Source organism: Xiphophorus couchianus, chromosome 24 (assembly GCF_001444195.1).
Source record: "Xiphophorus couchianus chromosome 24, X_couchianus-1.0, whole genome shotgun sequence".
Classification (NCBI taxonomy): Eukaryota; Metazoa; Chordata; class Actinopteri; order Cyprinodontiformes; family Poeciliidae; genus Xiphophorus; species Xiphophorus couchianus.
Genome location: NC_040251.1, coordinates 5,082,808 through 5,109,921, shown reverse-complemented (window position 1 = coordinate 5,109,921; position 27,114 = coordinate 5,082,808). Strand labels below are relative to the sequence as shown.

Here is a 27,114-nt window from a genome sequence, read left to right as displayed (position 1 = left end):
AAGTTTCTTTTCACCATTCGTTTATTGGTTGTTTACATACATGGATCATACAACATCATATTATACATCATATATTATAAGTATATAGCACTGTAAAGATCCACAGTGCTATATATCAAAAGTAAAAGGATGGAAAACCACAGTTAAGAAAATAGAATCACAGAGTTATCAACAAGTTCGCCTGGAGGTCAAAGTTCAAACCTACACCTCCTCCCACAGCTGTGACGTTTACTGTCAAATACAATTACAGTACAAAGATCCAGAGATGAATGGGTCTGCAACCGATCACAGAATCGAGGAGGAAGAGCGGTACGGAGAATCCATGCACGCAAAAGCTACCTTCATGAAATCCCCACTGAACAGAACAGCATCTATTTTTCAGACATTTCTGATGAATAATTAATTCTCTTCAATCCTTATTATAGAAACGTAAACATGATGGCCTTGAACCTCTACATGGTACAGCTTCCATCAAAACGTAGTGCGTACCCCTCAGCAGCTGCAGTTTCTGTACGTAAAGGAAGTTCTCCATTCTGAAATCTTTTTTAATTTTTTTTTTTACAGCCAAGCTGTGTTCAACAAACACGAGTTCAGACCAGAGCTTTTCGCTGCTCACATCTCCATGGAAACCATAGGCTCTGCTGAATGCAGCTCTGGTCATTTTAATCTATGGCCGCACTGTCACTTAAGATGGGTAAAGAGGAAAATCACTTGGCAAAACACAAATAAGGCACAAGCACACAAACAGAATTTATTTTAATAAATTCTATTAAAAAATAAAAATAAAACAACTTGTTCCGACTTGGTTTTCTTCTTGTTTTGTAGTAATTTTTTGTGGTTTTCAAAAGTCTATACACCCTGGTGAAATTCAGAGACCGGTATAAATGATTTCTCCACCTTTCATGAGACTTTACTTCTGTTTAGAAATCAGTCAAAAGGGCAATAAGGACATAAAACAGATGAAGAATGAAACTTTAGCCAGGGTGTGTGGACTTTTGAGGAACACAGCACTTTTAAAAGACGTTTCACATCACAGATCAAATAAGAACAAATCTAAAAATCACCATGCTGGAGTTACAACGTGGTCACCTGATTACACACACCTAACAAATCCATTGAATTTATGATTTCTACACACAGTCACACACACACACTCCACAACATGAGCATGTCGGTCACCATGGCACCGGTGGAACGGCTGCTGCTTTTTCTTTTAGCTCCAGTCGAGCAGAACATTTCCCATCTTTTGGTGTTTTTCAAACATTTTAGGTAACATAGCAACGTCACATCACAAATATTCAAAGGTTGCAGATTATTTTGGTGACATATTCATGACGGGCGATCGGTTCTGTACGGACTGTTGGTTAGAATGTATGAAGATTTCACTTTGACACTGAATACTTTGGATGAGCTGCATAATAAACGGATAATAAAAGCTTCAGAGTCCAACACAATGTAAAACAATAAAGCCTCAGGTCATAAATAATAATAAAAAAAATAAAAAAATGGAGCAACATGTTGGCAGGTATTGCAGGCGCTTCTGCTTCACACCGCTTAAGTGTTAAGAAATATTAAGTCTTTTAACAGCCCTGATACGTCCCACAACATTTAAACCATGAGTGGAAGTGCTTGATTTTGCTCTAATAAAAGCTAATCTGCAAATAGTCAGAAGACCAAAATTTAAATTGAAGTTACGGATATGGTGAACAGAAGCCCAAAGGAGAGAGGGGGTACTACCCTGGACCCAACTTGAAAGACAGTATAGGCTTGAAACTAGATGGTAAAGTTATGAAGAAAATTGTGTTTTGGTGGAAATTTAATCAGGTCAAACATGGTAGGCCAAAAAATAATAATAATTTTAAAAAGACCAGCCAGGATTCTGGATCTCAACGCTCAACTGCAGGCAAGGAGCCGCTGTTTTGAAGGAAGAGGACAATCCACTAAGGCATATGTGGAGATTTAAAACCGTATGCACTTAGTTAAAAAACAAAAACAACAAAAGAAACATTGTACAACTTGGATGAACTCCATTGGTGGCACAGCATGAAACGAGTTATAAGGCAACCCAAACACATGGAATAAAAACACTAACAACGTACATCCGTACAGCATCATGTAATTAACGTGCTGAATATGCTACATGAAGAAAAACGTGTAGAAAGTATTGCTTACAGTAGGACTGAAGGTGATCCTCTGTGGCAGCTGGAATGAGAAGCAGTTACTGTCATGTACCTAAAAAAAAACAACAAAAAAAACGTGCTTCTATTAGTAATAAAAGTCTAAAGAAAAAAAAGGTCGACACCATCCAATCATGTCTGGTCTTTAGGGGGCGATGAGGGTGAGCTGTACTTTCCCTACTCACAACCTGAAGTTTACCAACTTGGCGCTGGAAGACTATAAAAACCAAGACAGCATTACCAACCAAAAAAGATCACTTAAGCCAACTGTATAAGGAAATATGACAGTAACGTGGGACTAACTGGTGTATTGCTATGGAAACAAAACATCTCTAGTACATGAAGACGATAATAAATTTGCGTCCCACTAGGAAACAGGAAGTTTCTCCACCACCTAATACTGCTGACTGAAGCGGTCACCGAGCCACAAAACGACATGATGTCAGGCTGGGAAGAAGGTCTAGGAATCCAAGGGTAGAATTAGTTAAATGTTTTTGGTCTAGTCCACACTCTACTCCAGCAGCCGGGTTTGGTATCTGCAAGAAATGACACCGAAGCCACCCGACGGCTTCCTTTGACCACAGCACTCCGAAGATTGTCGACACAATTTCAGTACCAAGTTCACAATTATTTAGGTAAACCTGAGTCCGTCGCGGACGCACAAACTTCCACCTCCGTTCTGATGGTCTCTCCTGACTTCAGCTAAGAAATCACTCTCCTACAGGACATTTGGTCATCCTTGTGAGGCAGTTTTTTTTTGGCACCAATCAAGAAAGGGGAGCAAGAAACGGGACATTACCTTAGAGAGCAAATAAATGCATGGTTTTTGTTCCATATTTTTGTTACCAAGATAATTCTTTGCAGTCTCACTCATTCATGCCTGACTCACATGGACACAGGAATGCAGCCTACAGGCGGAGTAATCAACAGGACAATGCTAGTGGACGAGTCGGAGAGAAGAAACAACATGCGATTGGTCCACGGTTTGTGGTGTTGGTACAGGAGGTCCTTCCTAATTGGTGGCGCTCATGTTTAAATGCTGCAGAGAAGGGAGGTCTCCATGGCAACACAGGCTGCATGGAAGACCTCAAGAAGAAGAAGAAGGGGGAGAGGGAATTAGGTGAAAACCAGATGCTGCTGGTCCAGCAGGGTTCTGGTGAAGTTGTTGATTGGCCCAATAGCACTGAGCGACATGGCATTGTCCCGCCCCCACAGCAGGTTTGGGCCAAACACCACAGCCAGGTTGCTGTTGGTCATCTTATTCACTTCACTGTTGGCTGACACCTGGAAAAAGAAACGCTCGTTAGTGGGAGCTGGTGGACTGAAGTGGAACTGTTCTCAGAGTGTGTTGTTGTACCCGAGCCAGGAATGTGATGAGGTACCGCAGTGAGGAGTAGTTCTCCTCTGGAAGAGACTCCACCAAAGTTTTCATTACTTCTGCCTGATTATCACTGGATACAGCTGAACAAACCAAAGAAACCATCAAACTCATTGGAAGTATCCAGCAAATCTGTCTATTCCTTAAACATTACAACTGGTTGCTGCAACCCTTTGGGAGTAAAGAGTAAAGAGCAAAATTAGTAAGAAAAGCTGGATTTTGAGCCGTTTCCACAAAAAGCAATAAAGTCCTGAAAACATTTTAGACTGAAAATAAGCTTCTGGGATTCCTTTCTAGTCTGTCGCCCTCCAGAGAATAAGGGATTAGATTGATTTATCCTCATTCTAACAACAAGTCTTGAACTTACATGTGAAATTGACAATGTCATTGTAGAGCTGGTAGGTCAGCAGAGGCTCAGGAAGCTCTCGAAGAAACGTCTTTAGTATGACAGCGGCCAGGTGAACGTCCTCCATGTCTCTGAAGTTCACTGTGGCTCCTAAATCACAGTCAGAAGACGACAATCAATACAAATTCTCAACATTAAAAAGTGATCTACAACATTATAACTACAGCCGCAGATTACCGTTTGTCAGTAGATCTTGGTTCAATCAAAGTTTTCTGGCAAATTTCTGATCTCTGATTTTTGTAATGCTCAGATGTCCAGATACCAGTTTTAGCCGATTCTGATTTCTGTTTAAGAACTATAAAATAACTGAATATTAGAAACAAATTCTTGGATGTTTGAACTTGTCTTTAGAATCTTTTATCAGGGTTTAACACAGCCATTTTGGAATAGCTTAACCCCAAAAGGTGTGGATTTATTCATGCGTTTCCAACCAGTTGGCCCCTAATCAGAGCTAAAAATCAGCTGATTTCTCAGTTCACTCCAGCTTTAAAAGACATGGCTGAGGAGTGGGGTGGTTCACTTAAAGTTGGCCACCAAGACCTGCCACTCGTACCAGAGTTGTACTTGAGTTGGACCTCCTTCACCAGAGTCACATTGGCGGACCGCCTGAAGATCCCCTCAATATCCAAACCTGACAGGAACAGAGCAGAGAACAGGAAGCAAAGGTTTTCAATGTCTGTTTTACAGACCAACAACCATCGGCTGCCTGTTCAGACAGCAGCATTGTCTGTTCCACCACATGAGACACACAGCACTCCATTTCTTGCGTTACCTTGTTCTGACAGGAAGCTAATCGTGTCTCTCATCACTACAGGAACTAGATGATTATCTGGATCCTTCTGTCTCAGCCTAGAACACAGAACAAAAAAAAGTCAGCCATGAGCAAAATCAAAAAACATTCATCTGCAGACGGAAAAAGCAGAGATTCTGCGTTGTGAACTTACATGACTAGTGAAACTCCAAACAGCTGCTCGGGCAGTGGGGGGCTATGAGGAGGAGACATGGAGGGCAGCGAGCTGGGCTTCAGAGATGCTCTCAGTTTGTTGTCATACCTGATCCAGATCAAACGTAAACACGCTCAGTTTGGGATGAAGAACCAGATTCAAATGTCTGCAGAGGGTTCTAATGCCAGTCAGGTCTTACTCTCTGACACGGGTTGGGATGACCAGCTGGTCACACTTGACCACGTCCTCCAGCTCACTCAGGTAGCTCACGTAGTTAATCTTCCTGCCAAACTTAAAACTACAACCAGGACAGAGAGAGACACCATCACAAAATATTCACTCACTGGTCAACGCATGGAAAGTGATTCATATACAGAGCAAAGCTGCATTAAACTGTCTGGATAAGTGTGGAAACCTTTAAGCTAAAATTCATTGCGCTTTTAGCCTCCCAATTTTTAGTAAGACCAAGCACTGGCTTATATACTTTGAATTCAAAACACTAGAACAAGGTGCATTATAGCAACAAAGCTTCTCACCAGCAGAGGGCAGTACACAAACTTTCTCTAAAATATTGACCATATGACAACTTGGTGATATCATTTATCATTTTACAAATTTCTACGTTCTCATCACTTTAGTTATCATGCTATTTTTCTTCTTAAGTCCCAGTTTTAAATCTTTCCCTACAAATCCAACCTGATGATTGGTTTGAAGAGGATCAGCAGAGTCTTGATGAACATGGTGGGATGGACGATGTACAGAGCCTTGATGTTCTTCTTATACCTGAAAACAGAACCAGCAGATTTAAACTCAGCATTCTGTCTCAGTAGGTGGACCTGACTTTATTTGTCACCAAGTCTTTCTCACTTTTTACTGAGGAACTTGTTTCTAAACACACAGTCAAAAAGAGAACCAGGGTTAGCAGGATGCAACCAAAGGATTGTCTCAGTTTGTTGTTGGGGTTTTATTGTTCAGATTTAGGAGCTCTGGATCTACAGATGAGCTTCTCAGTACATTAGATTCATTTTAATATATAAAATATGACAGCTCACCATCAAGTAATGGCAGATAGATTTGTAATTACAAATCTTTTCCATCTTCTTTATTTTCTCCATGCTTATAAACACCTGAAAAACCCTGAACTCAAACTGAAGGCTGTTCCAGAATGTTGGAACCCGACTAGATGTTTTCTGGTGATGGTGTGTAAGAACTTCCTGTGAACCTCTGCAGGGATTCCTTTAAGCTAGTGAACCTACTTCCGGTCGAACTCCTTGTATGCTTCTCGAAGCCAGCCGAATGAAGGCTTGTTTTCACTGGTCAGCCCATGATGGAAGTAGATCAGTGTGTAGTCGCTCTCTACGTACTGATCCAGAGTGGCTTTAAGGTACCTGGAGGTGAGAAACCACTTCGGCATCAATCAGGGAGACAATCAATAGAATTTTATTCAGTAGGGATCTGATTCAGCCATCTTAGTTTCAAGGGTAAAATGAAACCAGTAATATTCAGTGAAGACTGGACAGAAAAACCAAACCAATCAGATCTGTCTCAGCCAATGATATCCACACTGGATATAGAAATAGATGGATGGACAGATGGATGCAATTCTTAGACAATTTGATGTGGAAAGTATAGAGATACGTTTCCAGACCTTGAAACACTTGAATTAAATTCCAGACTGAAACATTTCTGGTAAGTTTCAACCTGGTAGTAAAAATGGACGCATCATTAAACGGCGTTGATGTGCAGGGTTACTTACATCAGCAGCTTCTGATGGTCGAGCTGATGCTGCGGCGGCAACCTGCAGGCGCTGAACACTATCACCTTCCTGCCAAAGTTGTCATCGCCTACACACCCAGATCAAACAGCATCAATATTACACACGCTTTACTGTAGCAGAAACAAACAAGCAGAAGTTTAATATTAAAGAGCCTACCTGCAACCTCAATGATCTGATGCCTGGCTATGTCGTAGAACGGATGGTCCCAGGGCAGGTGGGGAGAGCCGGGGTCGAAGCCCTGGGAATTCTCCGTCTCTGACACACATGGAGCCACACGTTAATACAGCTGAGAGATAAATCACCACCAGAGGAGAAAAACCAGGACGTCTGTCTCACCTGATTTGCTAAGTGAGGACTCATCAGGTGGCCACTGCTGGTCCTCTAGGGTGGAGAGCTTCAGCTGTCCTAACTGTGCAGTTGCAGCGTCGTCACCCACATCTACCAGCAGCTCAGAAGACATCCCACACACAGGATGGGACAGCGATGTCTGGGAAACCTTCACACAGTCTGGAAGACACAGAGATGCCTCAGATCCGTAGCAACATGCTAAGGATCTGAATGCCCTTCAGCTGATGATGATAGTATCAGATTCATGGGATTACAACACAAAATAAACATTAGTTTTTGTTTAGCACTTTTGCTAAGTTTGAGAAAAAAAACTTCGCTTCCCGAGTTCATTTTTCAGCATAAATACTAAGGTGCCAATTTACTTGATTTTCAGTTCCTTTGCTGTAGTTACTGGGAAACAACGACAGAATTATATTAATATTAGTTTCTCTCAAGCGGTCGCTGAAAGTCCTGCTGTTTATCCTGCCGAAAACTGGGCTTTGTTGCATAACAGCTGGATTATTCATAATCAAAGAGAAAGCAGAATACCCAGCATATGGAACAGATGCTGGGAGAGAAACTGAACACTGCAGACAATGGCGCGGAAAGAAGGAGCAGCAGATCCGAATCGACGGAGCAGGATGTTCTAACATTCCGATGCTCCCATGTCTATGGGCGTGGCACCCACTCAGGCCTGGATGCAGAGAGATTGCAAAGTCATCAAAGGCACCTTAAGATCCATCTGCAAAAGCATCAGACGTGCCGTCTCCTGGGTGATGCTACTAGTCCAGATTAAGTTTTTCAACATTGAAGGTGGGGGGGACGTTCGAAACATCTGCTAATACGTCCAGATTCAGCTGTCCAAGCAAGTTCAATCTGAATAGAGATGGAAAGAAGACATTAAAAAGCCTGATACCCCACAGCTATTTCTGGCTACAGTTCAGAAGAAAGCTCTGTCTAATCAGCAACAGGATGAACACCTTTAACCTTCGTGGAAGCTGAACAATGAGAACCTGAACCCAACTGTGCAGCATAGAGGTGGCTGTGTCATGGTGGTCAGGATGACCACAATCCTAGAATCTGTCATCTATGTGATGGGGCTTCTTCTCTATCCTTGAGTCGCATTATGGAAAATACATTAACTGTAAACTTCATAGTTGGGTGTAACGCATCATAATTAGCTTGTTGGTTATTGACAAAGTGTGCATTAATGCTTTATTGTGTTGCATTTGTGTGGCGAATGGAGACAAGGTTGGAAGTACCATCAGGTGTCGATAGTGGTCGGTGAAACGCCAGGAACGGCAGAATTCCGACTGCTGGGCCAGGATCGACACAGATCCAGCCGTTGGAACATGGCTGAACAACTGCACTGTGCTGTGCTTCCTCCTCTCTGACGGCCACAGCATGCAGCCAGAGAAGAGCCTGGAGCTGCTCCAGCTACCGCCAGTGAACCTGAAACTGCTGCATGCTGGATCTGCATCCAAATAATGGGAGCATCTCCCGCCTTCTTCCCTCAGATTAGCTCTGTCCCCGCGCCGCACTCTCATCTCCCAACCCCCACATGTTCTTCCTTTATTCTCACACATACATACACACACACTGCTGTTTGATGTTATGCTGGCTGACAGCATGTTGCTTTAAATAAACATTGCTAGAAACCAACAGCCAGTCAGCTGATTGCTGCTGACTAAACACACTCACCCACACAGTGAAATGCAGCTGTTTGCACACATTCTGCTCCTGAGTGAAGAACGGAGAAACCGTAAAGGCTGACGAGGTCTTGGAGGTTGAGTGACGCCGATGGCAGCGGGTTCCTCTTTTCGTTGCGAGCGTGCTCACACATCGGGTCGCTGCAGGGGCTGCGAGCGCATTCCCACATGACTCAGCTGTGCAGTTTGTGTTCAGAGGTGAAACAGGTGAGGTCCAGCTGGTTCAGGTGGGCCGGAACCATTTTATCTCTTTGTTACTTATCAGGCTGCTCCACACTTTACTCTTTCTGGTCAGAACTTCACACACGGAGGCTGCAGTGTTATTAAAAGAGGTGGAGTTTTAGCTGGTGCCATCATAAAAGGCCTTAGAAACCCTGGGATGGATGGAGGAATGTTACTGGCTCAAAGAAAAATTTGAGTTGTTTCCACCCATCGTTAAATCTGGTTGTCCAGGAGGCATCCTGACCAGATACCCGAGCCTCAACTGGCTCCTCTCGAAGTGAAGGAGCAGCGGCTCTACTCTGAGTCCCTCCCGGATGACCGAGCTTCTCACCCTTAAGAGTGAGACCCCCCTGTAATTGGAGCACACCATCCGGTCCCCCTTTTTGAACAGGGGGACCACCACCCCAGTCTGCCAATCCAGGGGAACTGCCCCCGATGTCCATGCAATGTTGCAGAGTCGCTTCAGCCAACACAACCCTGCAACTTCCAGAGCCTTAAGAAACTCCCGGCGAATCTCACCCACCCCCGGGGCCCTGCCACCGAGGAGCTTTTTAACCACCTCGGTGAACTTTATTGTTCGGAATAGTCAAAAATTCTGACACCCTAGATAAACTGGAAATTGTACTTTGACATTTTTCCCTTTTTTTTTTTTACACAATTGTTTCCATAAGCGCGTCAATATCTTCAAAACTATTATTAAATGCAAATATTGTGTTCTGTTAAGCAGTACAACTGCAGTACTTAATGGTAATGGTCATTTTTATATTAGAGCCAGCATTTATGTCTGCTGGGCTCTATGACACACAGTCACGTTAGCGTTGTTTGGAGGTATTTTGCCTGTGAGGCAAAAGAACAGGATGTCATGCAAGCTGTGCTACAGATCCGTGGCTCAAGGTCGAGTCGCTCTTACAAACACACAGTCTAATGTTTAAGAGGAATTTAGAAAGTTCATAGTTCCGTTTCTACAGCAAAGTGTTAAACATTCTAGGCAGAAATTTTTGCAACTTCCTCACAGCTGCTAATTATTCCTCTGTTCTGTAGTAAACTAATCGGAGGAGGCTAAAAATAAATCAAGTAATAGTAACCTAAGAAAACATTAAAGATGTTCATTAATGTTAGGATTTTTATCTTGAAACTGAAACTGGGAAGCTGTCCAGATCTAATCAGAAACCATGGCAACCTACTCTGCTGTCTGACAATCAGAGAAAATGTAATGAGTAACTCATATCTACATGGGCTACGGCTGTTATATTGTTGGGAACCTAGGTTCCAACTAACTGTTCAACCACTGAATCCACACTTCCTCATGACTATCAACACTTCTACAGGTTTTTATTACACAGATCAGTTTTTGTTTCGACCCAAATGGCTGCCACATCTCCCATTGCGGTTTTGCACTGCGGTGTATCCCACCTGTTCGCTGATTTCTCCACATAATTTTTCTCAAACTTATTTGGGAAAAAATGAGCCTTTTCTGAAATACCTAGTCGCAATGCTACCTGATACAAGAACGGCTGGCATCTGCAAAGCAGCCAATCCAGAAGCGCCATTAATTGTCTTTGGCCCAAGAATGGAGATGAGGAAGACTGTAGACAGTAGCATCTAAAACATTTTATAATGTGCATAATAATACATATTAAGGTATATTTGGACAGGCAGGTACAAGTCCTTGGTGAGGGGTGTCTTGAGAACCCCCTCTGTCTTTATTTTACCACCAGTACCAGACATAGCATTGAGTCTTTGTCAACCCATAACTTTGGGCTACAAGCAAGAAAAGACTATCTAATTCTTGACTTGATAGAGTGCACTGACCAGACTATAAGGAACATGAACATTCTGACAGGCCGGAATAGGAAAGCACGATCTGTGGTTGACCAAGCCATCAGTCGTCTGCAACACAAAAGAAGAGCAGGGTCCAGACAGAAAGAACTGGTCTAGAAATGGAAGAAGAACCTCAGTTCTGGTACAAGAATAACCGGAAGGAGAGGAACGAGATGGTGATGACAAGTGATGAGGATGGAGGAAGAAAGCCACTACGTCAAGAATATAAGTGTATCATAGAACACTGGACAACCTTTGAGGGAGCAGACCTCTGGAAGGTCAACAAAATGCAAGAGCCACAACAACCAAAGGTCACAATGGAAGTTATGTCAGCATAAGATAACTTCCATTGTGGCTTTTTGCTGTTGCGTTGCAGCTTTTGTTGATAGTTTGAGATTTTTTGCTGTCGAGTCGTGGTTCTTGTTGCATCTTCTGTTCCACTGAGACCTTTATTGTTCCACTGTGGATTTTGCTGTTAACAAAACTTTTGCGTTTTGTCAACCGTTCTAGGACAATGTAAACTTTCACTTTTACACAATGCAAGTGGTGTTGCAAAATCTTGAAACAATTATGGGGTGTTATTGATCCATCTCTACTTTGACCACTGCTGAGTGGTTATAGATCTAGAGGTATCTATAGGTAACCAAAACCAACCCAAAAAGGGTACATTAAAATATCATCCGGAAGTTCCTTTGTACAGAAAGCATTCAGATAAAGCTGCAGCACGACTGAGTAGATCAGCGCCAACACATCAGCCATCAAGAGCAGCTGGGCTGTAAAAATGCTAAGTTAGCCACATTAGCTACGAAGCTACAAAGCCAGTATTAGATAATTGACCTTTGTGTCAAAAAACCTGTTTTCACACACTGGACGAAATTCAAGGCTAAAGTCACTAGAATGAGTGTAAATACGTCCAGTGTGGCTAAACCTCATCACAACAAACCAACATGTAGAAGAAAAAAAATAAACAGCCTGCACATAGATACAGGAAGCAGCGGCAGCCGCAAAGCTTGATGAAATATTTCGGATTCAACTTCATTCGGTTTTAATAAAGCGGTTTCTACCGTCAAAGAAGACATAAATTATGATTATTTACCGCGTTATCTCTCGGACGGTCGCTCTGGATTCAGCCGACACGGTCTGAGCTGCCTGACGTCGTCGTTCCTGTCACATATACGACTCTGCGTAAACCGCTCATCCGGTTCGTTTCAAAGTACAGGCAGGAAGTCGTCGTTCCGTCAAGCTGTACCTGTCAAAATAAAATGACTTACTAACAGAGAACTCGCCCCCTTCCAAATTCAAGGACAAGTGCGCCCTCTAGTGTTTATTCACACCCGTTTAGAAATGTAAGCATTTATTCATATTCCAACAACAAACCTTAATGTATTTTCATAGAATTTTATGAGACACGCTGGTCTGTCTCATAAAATAAATAATCGAAAGAATCAGCAGTTTACCTATTTTTAACAAATAAATGTTAGGCACAGCCACTCCTGAATATCAGTATTCAAGTCTTGCCACAGATTCTCATTTAGATTTTTGTTAGACCATTTATCACGTAAATATATGTGATCCAAATCATCTCATTGTATCTGTTGTATCTGGATGCCTTTTGTAACGCTATAGTCAAAATTCACCACAATGGGGTGCTGTGGTGGCAGGGGGGTTAAACACAACCCACAAATGGAGGCCTTAGTCCTGTCGCTGGTTCAATTCCCAACCTGGTGACCTTTGCCACATGCCTTCTCTCATTACCCACTTTCCTTTCAGTTCACTATTAAGTAAAGCCAATAAAATCTTTAAAATAAAAATTCACCACAATTAATCGGGGTATCTAAAAGTAGTATTTTCACCGTAATTCATTTATACCGTTTCAAACTAAATATTTCATTAACAAGATGCATATTTAGTTTAGAAACTACATACCTCACTACCACTTAGCTTCAAACTATTTAGGTAGAAGATTATACATTAGCTTAAAACACTAAATAAACTTAGCACGTTTGTGTTTAGCATGTTACTTTTTTTTAAACTTAGTTGTTTGTCGCTACATTTAGCTTGCTAGATAAATATTTGAAAAGTTGACATTTATAAATGAAAGAATTACACAGTGAACATGTGACAGCTATGATATGAAAGGTGACTCCCCATTTTATTCTCTGTTATTGCTAAAACTTTGACTGGGTCACTTTACAAACACCTCAAATATGAATTTAATTTAGCTATAAAGAGGGTGAAAGCAATGCACGCCACACTTTTCAGAGTTACATTTGCTTTAACTTTATAATGTTACGCTACTGTATGCTGATTTACAATTTAAAATCCTTATAGATCATAGATTCTCTGCGTATAATGTGACTAAATATAGTAGAGAACACTTTTGCAACTCGCTGTAATGTTTAACACCTTCATATTTTAAGCCATGAAAGCCGGTTACGGAAACTCCTACAGGACAATCTTGTTGGGCGGAAGTGCTCAGGCAGGTACGCTAGTTCCTGGATGTGATGCGGATCAAGGTTAGGTCTCAGAGAACCGGTTCAGGATCAGCGACAGAAGCGCTCTGACACGCCGGGAGGGGCGTCCTTCAGCACGGCCCGACCTCCACAGCGATCAGACCGCATCCGGAGCTCTCGGGGCGCCGAGAGGGTCATGTCCACACCCGGGTTCAGTGGGAGTGGGAGGCTGCGGAGCAGCGGGCTCGCACCGTGGCTCAAAGCCACCTTCTCGGTTCTGGGCTCGGCTGTTGCGATGCTTGCTGTGGGTGCCTTCTGCGCTCTCACCTATCCCATCCTGAGAGGTAGACACGGCTCCAAAGCTCTCTGAGTTAGGGTTTGGTCTCCAGCTGTTACGTTCTCACGCTGACCTCTGACCTGAATGTTTCAGACCTGCGGGCGGAGAGGCTGAGAGGCGAGAATGGGACTGAAGAGACGATCCTGGGTGAGTATCCCAGGGTTCCTTTCTACGCATTTTTCCCCATTAAAGGCCATCAAGACTTTATGTTCTAATTATATAAACTAAAGTTTGTTATAGAAACATGAAGCTCATATAATAGTTATAATTTTGTATAAATTCCACAAGGCCAACAGCACATTTTCACACAAAACATTTTCACAGAATGAAAATGTTTTGACATAAGTCAAAATTACATATAAACCTCTCTGGCCCTGTCAGATAGATATTAACGTCTTTGATTGTCAATTAAGATACTCAGAAAGATACTCAGAAATACAGAAATACTTAAGATACTCAGAAAGAGTATCTTAATTGACCGAAAAATTAAGATACTCCAAAAAATGCACCGAAAAATAAATTCCTTTTACTAGGGATGCATGGTATTATCGGGATGGTATCGGTGTCGGCCAATATTAGCTGTAAAATTTAATGTCGGACATCAGCCATTCCATCAAAATAACTCACCGATATAAAAGGCGCTGATTTTATATGACAAACCAGTGACAACGATGCCTGCAGCATGAAATTTGCACCGTTTGAGTGTTGTCATTGTCTTAGAGAGCAAATGTAAATGTGACATTAAACATAATACAAGCTGAACGTGTTCCATCATTTTCAGCGACCTTTTTAGCATTTTGCATTTGGTAGCAGGCTAAATTGACAAAGACGATATTTTAATTCCACAGTAGAGAAAGCCATATAGTTTCAGCAAGAAGGTACAGGAAAAAAGTATTGGTATCGGTTAGCGGCCAAATGAGTTTTCGGCACATCGGATATTGACCAAAAATCCAATGTCGTGCATCTCTACCTTATAATCAATCTATGTGTCTGATAATTTGCACTTGCACCAAATAATCTTGTACCAAGAGGCTCACACATTCTGATTTCCCCTCCTAACACACCCTGGTACAAGTAACTGAAATCCTCATAAATCCCCATAACACCAATTACACTGACCTGTCGATTTCAATTTTTGCCGATGGTGATTTTTCTGTCTGAAAAGTCGCTAAACATGGTGTCAAAATGAATAAGCCAGCGACCAGAAACCAGTAACCAGTGACCAGTCACGTGTGTGTTCCAGGTTTCTGGAGCATCCTGACAATCTCAACTGTTGCCGGATGCATCTCCTGTATCTTCTCGTGGTCTCTCACTCAGCTGGACTCGCACCAGCCTGGCATGGCCTTCCCCAGCCTCCTGTCTCTGCTTGATTTCAGGTACTGCAGAGTTGAAGCTGCACATGTGTTCAGCTTTACTTACTGGATGACATTTATTGTGTCTGTTTGCTGCAGAGACCCTTCCAGCCACGGATTCAATGTGACCTCTGGACTAGCCGTTCTGAATGGCATCCTGGCCACGCTGACTCTCATCTGGAGCCTCTCCTGAGGCTTCGTTCTCAGCTGCACAGAGACCTGAAGACAATTCACTCTGTATGAGACTTTTGGACTTTTTATTTATATTTCTGTATGACAAGATAAGGGATCGAGCATTAGAGCCTTGGGAACATGGGCGAACCTGGAAATTCTACAGTTGCAATTTGGAATATTGTACTTTTTTTTTTTTTTTTACCATTTATTGCTGTACTCACATTCAATTCTCTCTATTTTTATGAGTATAAAGAAACATTCAAGTCATTTTGTTTGTCTTATGTTTGTTTCCCTTGGTTCTTTTTTATTGAGGTGAACCGTTGCTTCGTTTTCTCACCGATCACCAATCCTTAAAAAGGTTGACCTACAGTTTTCGATTTTTTGGCCGATACCAATTTTGTTTTTCTGACAAAGTCGTTACATTATCAAGAGCAGGGTGGCTGACACACCACTGGTGGGCTGGCCTGTCAGTCAGTCCTCTCATGACAGAACAAAAGAGGATTGGCCAATCGCCGATGACCCAGAATTAAGGAAATCGGTGTGAGCTCCTCCTAGTTTTTACTGTGTAATCTTGTAGTTTCACTGATCAAGTCATTCGAATATCAGAATTAGGGCAGTTTTGTGGTTCAGAGGGTCAAATATTTCTTTTCCTGCTCTTTTCTTTCAATAAACACATCATTGAACAGCTGGTAAGTTGCTGTGAAAAAGTATTTCACATGTACTTGCAGGTTCTTTGTGGTTTTCTTTTAATTTGACAAAGTTTGTTTCAAATCAAACAAGAATATGGTTCTTTTAGTAATTTTGTAACCTTTTCCAGATGGATAGATGTCATTTAATTTGTTCTCGAGTTTCTTTATACCAGGCTCTTCGTCGCGCTGCCCAGTCCCATTAGTGTTGAGGCACGGGAGTGGCAGAGTCATGCTTGCCGGGGGCGGCATGTTTTAACAGACGTGGCTGGATTGAGGGTAAACCGAACAAAACAAAGATGGAGAATCAATGCCTGAAAACCATTTTTGTGTTTATTGTTAAGCTTGTCATAAAATATCAGGAAAAAGACTGATTGCACACACACACACACACACACATCTGTTCAGATAACAAATGAAACACAATAACCACATGTATAAAAAGAATTTATTCAATATATATGACATATTACAAAATGACATTTTTACATTGTATAAAAAGCATTTGGTTGTCTTTTGCATATATTAAAATAATTGCCCTACAGCATATAGAGAGCGAATTTCATGTTAACAGTGAAGTTTGTTCGACAAGTTTGCAAGAGCCTGAAACATTTAATTCAAAGCATCAAAAGATTACAGAAGAAAAATAAATAGGCATGGAAATAAATGATAAGGCAAATACTGCAACTCAATTAGACATCTCTAAATCTAGAGACTAGAGATTAAAGGAGTAGTGTCTAGTTGTACATTCATATGTCAGACGAGACAACAGAAACTACAGTCTCCGTAATTAAGCTGGTACAGCAAAGAATTCTGGGATATGCATTATATTCTCTGATTATATCAAAATTCATTTGGTCGTTTTGCTTAATCGCATACGAACTCCTGGCAACGGTGAAACAAAAATTTTTATATGTTTTTGTCTATAAGAACTTTTTTATGTTGCCTCTTCATAAACTGGAGCCATTTTTGTTTGACAGACATGAATGTTTCAGATCAGGGGTGCACCGATAATTCGCCTGGCCATAAAACTGGCCTCGATTTCCTCAATTTTAAGATCGCGTTGGGCCGATATTTGCGTGACAAAGTAAGTAAAGGTTTGAAAATCAGCTACTGTCCCATGAGGGAGGAGACAGACACGCCCACCAGGTCACGTCTACACGCGCTTTGTTAGCGATAATCGCTCCACTGCTGGCAATTTAACAGCTTTGATGCTACGCAGGCTTTTTAAAGATCGGTGATCGGCAATCGGTACACCCCTATTTCAGATTAAACTATCTTCAGGTTCACAGATAATCTGAATAAAAAGATAAAGCAGAATTTAAATGAGGATTTTATTTATTAAAAAGAAGAATGGTATGAACTAACCCGAGCCTGTAGAACAAATAATCACCTCTAATCATGACGACTGGTTGTTCAACTCTTTACTGCTGGAATTTTGGGTCAATCTGAATTTAGCTGCATTAATGGCCTTCACACGTGAATTGTTTATGGAGATAAGACATGGCTTAGAAAACTTTCCCAAAAATGTGTTTTTGTTTTCATAAAGTATTTATGACATAAGGTGAGAGGGTGAATACTTTTCACATGTTAGGTTGGATAATTCCCCCCTAAAATGGACTCATTTGAAAGCTGGCATTATTTTTCTTCAGATTATGTTTGTCTAATTATCTGAAATATTTACCTGTGACAAAAGAAGCAAAGCAGAAACACAATTACTTCTACTTACTGTACATTTATCTTCATTTATGTATTTTAAAGCAGCTTTTCAGTGCAATTTGTCATAAACTAAACAAAAACGAAAAGCAGCTAAATTTTTTAAGGTACTTAAACAACAAATGACAAAGGAGCAGGAGATCATTTCAAGTTTCACAATGTAGTGTTCAGTGCAAACCTGCCAACATTAATTGTGCTTCTCAGTACCTCTACTTCCAACATGGAAGCATACATACATCTTTGTTAATTAGTGCATTACAGTCTACGGATTCACAGAAAGAGAAAAAAAAACCACATTTACAGTCATATGAAGTCATTTTGGCTGGTAAACGGTAGAACACTTAATATGGTACTGTAGCTGATTTGGTTTCTATTACAGCCCAAAAAACACTAGATAATGTTTTCCTGTCAATTTGTGCTAAACTTAATTTATCTAAAACATGAATTTGGAACAGTACAAAGCATTAGATCAGACAGTATTTTTTTATATAATAAATGTAACCTAGGACAGTTGATATCTACCATCTATGGTAATCTAATCCATAGCTATAACATACTCGGTGCATTTTATGCACACTTTACTCCCAACGACTGCATTATGAATAGGAATAAAATAAGGTTCTGATGATGCGTTTCTACAACATGCTGTAATTCAAGTAATTTCACCATTTAGAACTGAGACTACTGAGATGCTCCTGATCAATAAGCAATGGTGACAATTTTTAGACTCTCATAATCTCAGTAATAAGCCTGCAGTCACACTGACTGCTTTGACTTATCCCATATGCCAGTGCAACACACTTTTTTAAAATCTTTTTTGGCTGGTCATTTTTTGGGGGGCTTGTCTGGGATTCCAACATCTGAGATGGTCATTCTGTAACTAAAGGATATTTTCCAAACTCCCAAGGAAATGTGAAATATTCCATATTATATAGTCCACATAATCACCAATATGTGCCCCTTGTTAAATTGTACCTGCTGAGACAAAATGTAAACAGTTATATAAAAATATTTCGCAAATAGTGAACTGACTCCCAAGTACCACCTTAAAAATGGCATGTTTCTCTTCCTTAGCCATGTTTATGACAAACCTGTGCATCATCAATAGGGTCAAAGTTAAAAATAATAAAAATACGTAAACATACGAGTTATTTATAAATATGATAATGTGACAAGGATGAATCATAAAAAAAACATTAAATATTTTGTTTTTAACCATTTGAGTGGATAGACATGAAGAAAAGGCCCTCATTAATAAAAGCTGTTCAGACATGAGTTGGTCACCTGATAATTAGGTGAAAATCCAGCATGTTTTAGAGACATCATCTGAATCTTGTTTTAGCCATCCCATCCATTCCTCCATCTGTGACAGTAGACGTCACAAAGTCGCTATAAACTCTGCTGAGAGCTGCAGAAGCTAAATAACTATTGGTCGCTGTTCATTATGCCACCATATGCGTCACCCGGCTGAGTTAAGCAGTTTTATAAACTCCCAGAGTGATCAGGAAATTAACTGACTTTAAACAGTTCCAGGCTCTAGCGCCCCCAGGAGGCAGAAAGCTGGAACAGTTTCTAAAAGCTGTGGAAAACGAAGGGAAGTGGAATGTAATAAAAAGCTTTCAGCAATAATATTGAATTAAATAAAATCATAAGAGAGATGAGCACATTTTAATGTGCATTCTAATGACTATTGTTAAAAAAATGGTTTGTTTACAGGTTTGATTTTCCATCCTTGTTTCCATTAAGGCATCGATGAATATCTCACATTTAGAAATTAAGATAGAGTGCAAAATCAAACCTCCTCTAACTGTATTTTAATAGTTTAAACACCAAATGTTGGTGTTGCATCCCACTGAAAATCTGCAAATACTGAATCAGTAATAAGTGGGAGTCCACTGTATTGCATTCAGTTAAGGCCAAAAAACCTGACCAATATATAAAAAAATCTTAATATAGTTGCTTTTATTTCTATTGAAAACAAACCCACTGACTTCTGTGGTTAAATTTCAGGTCTGCGTCACTCAGACTTGAAATTACTGGGCTCAGAGGAAAACTTGGATCATTAATACTTTGGTGGAACAAGAAGTTCAGGTCCAGCCCACTTCAGCATATGAGGACATCATGAAAAGTGCACCATTCAGTTTGTTCCGAGAAAGTGATTCAATGTTCTTTCAAAGCATTTAGGTGAATCATTCACTGTGTCACGGCACCGTTTGGAGGAGGGCTGGACTCTCCGTTCACTTCCTGCATGGTCCGCCTGGAGGAGAAGACTCTGTAGAGGCCGGCCAGGAGGAAGACCACCGAGATGACTGCGAAGTAGCCTCCGTAGATGAAAAACTGAGGGAGCGAGACCAAACAGGCGGCCGTCAAACGCAATCCTGGCATCAGCAAAGCTTTCGCCACATCACCAAACAGCCGACATGTTACCTGAGTGACGACATCAAGGCCGAGTCCGGCTGAGTCCACCACGACCACGGTGATCAGAGTCCCGAGCAGCAGGGCTCCGAACGTGTTGACTCCAAACACCAGAGCGTATCTCTGCATGCTGAGGCTGGCCGCTATCTGGTACCTGGAGGTCAGGGAGCAACGCTGAAACGAAGAACAGTACTGTACTGTACTCCTCCTCATCTACATCGACACGCTGCAGAAGAAGCTGCAGGTGCTTCATGTTGAAACAGCAGGAAGCTTCAGATGGAGCAACAGACTACTTGCTGCAATCTGGATTCACCGAGACACACTTCTCCTTTCTGCCTTCCCCCTTTTCTTTCTAAAGGTACCAAAGAATCGCTCAAAATCAGATTCTGACGCTTCCTCCTCACACTGTGGTGTTCCACGCCATGGTAGACTCACGTTGCCACAGTGATGAGAAGCATGTAGATGGTCCTGAAGATGACGTAGGAGCCGTAGCTCACCCAGATGTTCTTCGGCAGGGTCATGATGAAAACGCAGGCGGCCATGAGGAGGGAGAGGACCCACAGGAGCAGTTCTCCCCAGTGGGTCCAGTCCACTGGGAGGCAGCCCACCAGCAGAGCAGCCAGAGCGCCTGCAGGACACGACACGGCTCAGACATCTGGACGTAAGACAGACATAACTAGGGATGAAGAAATCACTTTTTTTCTGAAAGTGATTTTGTTGCAGTGCCGTAGAAAAGTATTTACTCCCCTTTAGACGGCTGTGATTAAAAAAAGAAAGTGGTTGTCAAGGGGATCAAGTTAACCCTGTCTGATTAAAACAGTCCAGGTTACTTTTGGTAGTTTTCATTAGAAGTAAATGAAGTGCTTTAGGATTTATTCAGAAAAAATATTTTAGGGGAACTAATCGCACTAAGCATTTTCAAAGTTAGCAAAAACGCTAAATGAAAAGCTAGCTCTTCTATTAGCGCATCAGCAGATTAGTGGAAGTGTGCTCACAGCTGGAATACTGATAACATCTCACATTTCTGCAGCTCATTCATTTTGAGGATTGACAGCAATTTAGCTAATGTTAGCCTTGCTAAGGTGCTAGGCTTGTTTCCAATTTGTACCTTTACAAGTAGAGGAAGTTTTGAGAATCTTAAACTGTTTAACCTTAACTGTGAAAGAATGTCTGTCCAGTGAAGAATCATCAAAGTGTGGCTTGACTGGTCAAAATCCTTCCATGTTGAACAGCAGTTAGCTGCTAACAATTTGTTGAGGGATTGTTGCACTGTTTAGTAATCACTTCTTGTCTATTTCTTCCATTGTCAAGCCAAAATGGGACCATTAAAGTGTTGTTACGGGGTCCTTAAAACAGCTTTCAATAACCAGCATGTTAAAAAAAAAATCTAATAGTACTTTCTGTCTTACGTCAAAATAAAACTTGACTTGTCAAGTCTTGACATTTGAGAAACACCGGTCTGGAAATTCAGAAATGAAAGCAGAAGACGTACCGAGCAGCGTGGACAACGTCTCTACGTAGCCGTTGTAGATTTCGTGGTGTTGGGATGAATAGAACGTCTCCCACAGAGCCTGAGCGTAGTTGATGATCTGGAAGTAGCCACATGTGGCCAGGGCCCACCACACCGACCATGCCAGCAGGGGGCGACACCTGTAGCACTGCAAGAAGTCATGGCAAAGCATCCTTAACACCTGCACAAGCCCACTGCTGCCACCTGCTGCTTCAGATGACCTGGATATCTGAAAGAGGAAGAGTTCCCTTCTTTACACGACACACAAACTTTCAATAAGTTATCAGGACGTGCAGATTTCTCACCATGGGCGCTCTGCTTTCTGAATCCTCTGCCTTATCAGGGCTGCAGCCAGCTGCAGGTTCCTCGACTACTCCTGGACTCATGTGGAAAAACAAACTCCTCTTGGGCATGGGGAGGAACCAGGGGGCGACGAAGGCCACGGCGGCTGACGCCAGCGTAATGATAACGAGGTGCACCAGCTCCGCTTTGGCCAGCGACAGCAGGAGCTGACCGAGGAGCGACCCGGCGGCCGAGCCGAACAGAGTGGCGCTGCGGCAGTAACCGGTCACCCTCTGGTAGAGCTCTGGCTCCACCACGCTGTAGATGTAGGAGTAGTAGGCCACCTCTGACGCTGTGGCCAACCCAAAGAAAAACTCCAACAGTTGCATGGCCAGCATGCCCTGGGCCTTCCAGAGCATGGCATAGGTCAGTACCAGGCTGCAGGCCTGCAGTACCAACACCGGTTTGTAGCAGAGGAAGTCTGTAGCCAGGAAGACCGGGAGCAATAGGGCGAGGTAGGAATATGTCCATACAGGGTAAATTTCATTGACAACCTGCAGAAAACACAAGAAATAGCTTTTTACATTAGTAGAATTATAAAAAGAAAAGAAAAAAAAACAGTTTCCCCCAGAAAACCTGCTAAGTCCAGTATTAGGGGGTTAGTAGCAGATGTAGCAAGACGCATCTGGTCTTGCTACATCTGAAGCTAAAACTTCAGATGAAACTGAAGCTACATTTCTTGGAAATGTAGCTTCAGTTTCACTGGACTTTTCCCAGAAGTCTTAGGGGTCATCAAGATGTTTTTTTAGTAAATGTGAGATGGGTCTTTCTGTTCTTGTGGGTCAGTAGGGGTTCTGGCCTTAGAACGCTCCCATGGAGGCTCATTTTTACCTTCATGGGAGGCAGTCTTTCCTTCTTATTGCTTAAACATGACCCTTGACCTCAACTGAGGCAGTGAGCAGAGCTTTAGATGTCCTCTGGGTGACTCATCGATGAGCTCTTGGAGTAAGAAGAGGATTTATGCCTCACACGAGGAGATTTCTCAGTTAAAAGATCCAATTTTGAAAATGTTTGCATATGTGAAAAGACGAGTATGAGCGAACGAGTGAGAAAAACAGCGTGTCTTTTTAATTGGTGTATGTAAACCTCTGGTTCCAAATGTATTCCTTCAAGTTTCATTATAATATTTGTGACAATACAAAATGTACAAATATTTTTAATCCTAAATTGAATATAGAACTTAAAAACATGCACATCATTAATCTTTATGGGATATTTGCATTTCATGCTAAGTGGATTGTTGCACCTTAGAGGGTTGCCAGTTTATTTTATGCTAACTGCACTAATCTTTAATATAAAGATGCTAATAGAAATTAGAAATCAACTCCATATTTATATTTTAGAATTTGTTTTTCACAGTGTGGCTTCGCCTCTGCTTTCGATATAATTAATTCATACAAAACTAAAGAAAAAAAAAAAAAAAGCTGTTAATTTAGTTAATGAAAATTAATTTTTATACCAGTTTAATCAATATAGCAAGGTCAAATTATTAGCCTCCTGAAAAAAAAATCACACAAAACTTGCAATATTTACAAAGAAATGACTATAATGAAAACTGTTCACATTTTACTGCTTCCAAAAGACCAAAGACAAAATCTCCAAAGATTGATCAGTATGTTTAATTGATGTGCTAATTTGTCAAAAATTAAAAATCCATCAAGATAAGATAAGATAGTTTCGACGTTGCAGTCAGCAACAATTATACATTTTATTCTGACTCCAAACTTCAGTTAAATGCATAGCAAAAACTTGGTTTCTAATACTGGACTTTGTGGAACACCAAAACATTTTCTTAAGACTACGGTTTGGCATTATTGTTCAGTACTGAAACCTCTTCTGAATAAATTCTGTGTCTAAAGTTTTAAAGCATCTATATCAGTTTTATTCGGTTTTTAGCTGTTTAAGTCAGACCTTGCGAATCAAAAACCAGCAGCAGGATGTGAAGTAGCGCTCTGAACCAATCAACATCTGTGTTAGTAGGACACTCAAAAACTGTTCCATGTTTCGCCACAGCACAGGAAATGGTAACAATTTTTATAGTACCAACTGCATTAGATATAGAACAGTCATATGCTTCTGCCTTGTTTTCTATTAGCTACTACTTCTCTTCCATTCCCGATGCAAACATAGCATGATGCGGCTACATGATCAAAAGTAGAACAATGTCGTGCTGACAGATTTGTTGCTGGTCCACATTACGACCTGATGAAGGTCATTATTTAAAGGATTAACAAGAAATCTGACATTTTTGGAGAGATTATCCAAATCTGAATGGAGTGTGTCTGAGCCTCCTGCTGCAAATAGCACGACTACAACAGAGAAGTGCTGCTCACAGGCTCACACCGGACCTGCTGGTTTGACACAATCGCCTTCCAAAGTACGGCTTATTAACTATAACAGCAAATAAAACTGTTTTCGTTTAGCAATGCACAAAAATAACATTTTTAGCAAAGCAGCAAAACTAAAACCTGACACACTTTTAGTGTGTAAATGGATCAACCAACAACCTGTTCTAGCTGTGGCTTAAAAGAGTCAAGCAAGTTTAGGGACGTATGTTTTATTGTGAATGAAGTGAATGTAAAATTTAAATGAATGCCAAAAAAATCCACTTCATTCCAAGTGTTTCTGAAGCCAAAGGAAAGTGAATGAATTACAAGATTTTACCAGTTCAATTTGATATATTTAAACATCAGGCTTTCCCCGTGTATTATAAGCCTGGCGGGCCACCAGGCTTTCCTTGTGCCCCCACCATTGCTTATCTTTTAAAGTCTTTTTAAAATCTTTGCCTTTTTTAAGACTCTATAGTTTGTGTTCAGGTCTTAATCTTCCAATCTTTTAATAACACATGATTGTCAAGTGATATTTTCAAATTTCATGTAAACTTTAAACATTTATTAACTCAAAAACATGACGGGCAGCTGGATGAATGACTGCCCTAACTTACTAACCCACCGGGCTTAGTGAGTTTTCTGGGGGATACCTTGAACATCAAAGCACATGTTTCCTTTTTTTTATCCAGTTACCGGTGTTTTTGAGGGTAGAAAAAAGTAGATTTTTTTCTGTTTTGATTTATTTAACGGACAGGAAAATTAAAAACAAAATAAAGCCCAAATTTTGCTTCTTGTTTTAGAATTTGACCTGATGGTCAGAGCTGATCAAAGTTAAACTGTCTAATTGACTGTAACACTGATACACAATTATGTTTAAATCTCTTACAATGAACAGAGTAACACAACATAATGAAACTCAACAACTGAAATGAACATGTGGATGTAGAAAAAGTGATTTCCTAAGAGCCATACATTCCTGCTCTGCAAGCCAGTAACACATCTGGTCAGCTGGATGGACTGGTCACTGACCTCGATGCTAAAGACCACATGAATCAGCATGCACATATTTGTACATTATATTTTCATTTATTAAAGGCGTAAACTGTGCTAAACGGAATTCTTGGTTCCCTTTCATGATCCACACCCAAAACAAACAAACAAAACAAAAAAGCAGTTAAATCCAAAATTATGACAGATCTAAAATAACAGCAGATTGTATAAAGTCATTTATTAAAAGGGACACAACTCTTTATGAAGGAACTGCTGTCAGTGGAGAATAATTCAGCTCAGGTTTGATCCGTCTGCTCTCTGGATTACAGGGAGCTGTGCGTCTCTGGAAGGAGAATATAAAAAGTTAAGAACTGGATCAGAACCTCTGCGTTTACACAGACCCCCAGCAGGTCGGGTTCGTCTGGGAAACGTCAATTCGGTGCAGCGCAGCACGTGGGTTCTTAAAAACACAACAGGAAGTCCTTTACAACTATAACTTCATTCCCCAGAGACGCTGCAAGGAGCCACGAACAAGCGGGACCAATTCTCCTTTATTTAGAAGGTCCGGACCGAGTCAGGTCCAAACGCGTGCGGAAACAATCTGGAGAGTGATGCAAGAGGAGCTGTGACCCACAGCAGGGCAACCTCACCTGGGTCTCCGTCAGGTTCTTGTCCGGTCCCATCAGGTAAGCGGTAAGGAAAGGTTCCGACGGCCGCAGGCTGGAGAAGAAGCCGTACACACACAGCAGGACAGTGGGATACACCGCGGACATCGTGGACCAGTTCGTTTCGACCTCCAGCGCTTCTGCTTCTACGGGTTCTCTCGCTTTTTCTCTCAATAATCTGGTTCGAGTAAATTACCGCCCCCAGCTGTTCTGAAGAGGAACTGCAGCTAAAGGAGTCGCTCTTCCTGAGCTAGAATAAAAATAAACTGATCCGTTTTAAAGGGTTCGTTTTAGAAAAACAGTTCCTTTATATAATCTTTTATTTGGTCACAAATCGCAAACTTCCACATATTTTATTGGGATTTTATATAATGTCTGTTCAGAGCAAAATCTTCAAATATGAGCATCACACCTCAAATCAACTGAATCCTTTTTATGATTAGTGGTGGGATTTGATTTAAAAAAATTTATCCAGTCAATGACAGAGCCTTTAATTAATTAATCAAAACAATATATTGACAAAATAATGTTACAAAAACTCATCAGTTTCTTTCTCCTCTACCCCAAGAAGAAAACATTTGTTTAAAAATCATCTAAAGAAAATAAGAACCAAATGGCTGTCTATTCCACTCACACGAAAAAAAGATATTAATTTCCCTAGAAGGATTTTCTGCGAAAGAAATTAAAAATAAATATCGATTCCTGTGCGTTTTGTGGCTGAGATTTTGAGACAACACACCTTTTTTTCCAATTGCGACTTCATGAATGTTTTTAGAACGACTTTCAAAAGATATCTATTCCATCTTTAAGTTTAAATATAAGAAAATTTGGTCTTCTGACAGGGGCTGAAGAGTTAAATTATGATATATTTAATGCTCTGGCTAAGTTTTATTCACAAATACTGCTTTGTAAAAATCACCTCCATTTTTCAAGTGAAAAGATTTTATTTAAGAGTGTGGAACGTTGGAACATCACAAAAGCCCAATCTTTATACCAATATGTTAATATCAATTTAAGATTTGAAATTTATCTTGCATTTGTGACATTTTGTTTTACTTTCCTCACAGTTAGTTTGTGACTGTATTCTTTTTTATTTCTTCTTTTTTCTGCTCAGTTTATCATAAGCTTTTTTTTTTATTACTAATGTGTTCCTTGTCATGTTATTTTCTTTGAATTTTCTATAAAGACTGGAAAAAAACAGCTAAACATTACCATAAATCCATGCCATCACTGAAAACGTTGATGCTGTGGATGTTGCTTGTGCATCACATTTATCGGCGTACCAGAAACACGAAAAGACAAAAGGTTCCCTTCTGTACTTTTGTATGTTAAAATTTTTGTAGATTAATTGCGTTAAAATTTTTAACGTTAAAATTAACGTAA

General features: G+C 40.9%; 3 protein-coding genes across 3 annotated transcripts; 1 reads left to right on the top strand and 2 right to left on the bottom strand.

The window, feature by feature from the left end:
* Positions 1–3: 3 nt before the first annotated feature.
* Positions 4–11,988, bottom strand: arhgap1 (Rho GTPase activating protein 1). The gene is made up of 13 exons (XM_028010837.1): positions 11,858–11,988; positions 7,019–7,189; positions 6,839–6,937; positions 6,662–6,749; positions 6,162–6,293; positions 5,602–5,688; positions 5,105–5,203; positions 4,906–5,013; positions 4,734–4,810; positions 4,515–4,592; positions 3,923–4,051; positions 3,535–3,638; positions 4–3,461 (listed from the first exon to the last, which is right to left on the bottom strand). Exons 2-13 carry the CDS (start codon positions 7,140–7,142, stop codon positions 3,294–3,296), a joined length of 1,293 nt encoding a protein of 430 aa, XP_027866638.1. The 5' UTR covers positions 7,143–7,189; positions 11,858–11,988; the 3' UTR covers positions 4–3,293.
* A 1,235-nt stretch (positions 11,989–13,223) lies between these two features.
* On the top strand, positions 13,224–15,344 carry arl6ip6 (ADP-ribosylation factor-like 6 interacting protein 6). Its single transcript, XM_028010415.1, has 4 exons — positions 13,224–13,558; positions 13,645–13,698; positions 14,795–14,927; positions 15,003–15,344. Exons 1-4 carry the CDS (start codon positions 13,411–13,413, stop codon positions 15,094–15,096), a joined length of 429 nt encoding a protein of 142 aa, XP_027866216.1. The 5' UTR covers positions 13,224–13,410; the 3' UTR covers positions 15,097–15,344.
* Positions 15,345–16,193: 849 nt separating this feature from the next.
* slc19a2 (solute carrier family 19 member 2) lies at positions 16,194–25,902 on the bottom strand. Its single transcript, XM_028010412.1, has 6 exons — positions 25,717–25,902; positions 21,710–22,240; positions 21,387–21,633; positions 20,330–20,522; positions 19,907–20,048; positions 16,194–19,816 (listed from the first exon to the last, which is right to left on the bottom strand). The coding sequence occupies exons 1-6, from the start codon at positions 25,837–25,839 to the stop codon at positions 19,673–19,675; spliced, it is 1,380 nt and encodes a 459-aa protein (XP_027866213.1). The 5' UTR covers positions 25,840–25,902; the 3' UTR covers positions 16,194–19,672.
* Positions 25,903–27,114: the final 1,212 nt, after the last annotated feature.

Bases quoted from the DNA above. Each gene is read 5' to 3' on its own strand.
- arhgap1 (XM_028010837.1), bottom strand. From the start codon at position 7,142: ATGTCTTCTGAGCTGCTGGTAGATGTGGGTGACGACGCTGCAACTGCA. The intron at 5,689-6,161 runs GTAGGTTCACTA...TTCTGTTTTCAG, and splicing joins TACAAGGAGTTCGACCGGAA to GTATAAGAAGAACATCAAGG. The intron at 5,014-5,104 runs GTAAGACCTGAC...GATCTGGATCAG, and splicing joins ATCCCAACCCGTGTCAGAGA to GTATGACAACAAACTGAGAG.
- arl6ip6 (XM_028010415.1), top strand. From the start codon at position 13,411: ATGTCCACACCCGGGTTCAGTGGGAGTGGGAGGCTGCGGAGCAGCGGG. The intron at 13,559-13,644 runs GTAGACACGGCT...TGAATGTTTCAG, and splicing joins CACCTATCCCATCCTGAGAG to ACCTGCGGGCGGAGAGGCTG. The intron at 13,699-14,794 runs GTGAGTATCCCA...TGTGTGTTCCAG, and splicing joins GACTGAAGAGACGATCCTGG to GTTTCTGGAGCATCCTGACA.
- slc19a2 (XM_028010412.1), bottom strand. From the start codon at position 25,839: ATGTCCGCGGTGTATCCCACTGTCCTGCTGTGTGTGTACGGCTTCTTC. The intron at 21,634-21,709 runs GTGAGAAATCTG...TTCCTCTTTCAG, and splicing joins CAGAAAGCAGAGCGCCCATG to ATATCCAGGTCATCTGAAGC. The intron at 20,049-20,329 runs GTGAGTCTACCA...CCTGACCTCCAG, and splicing joins CTTCTCATCACTGTGGCAAC to GTACCAGATAGCGGCCAGCC.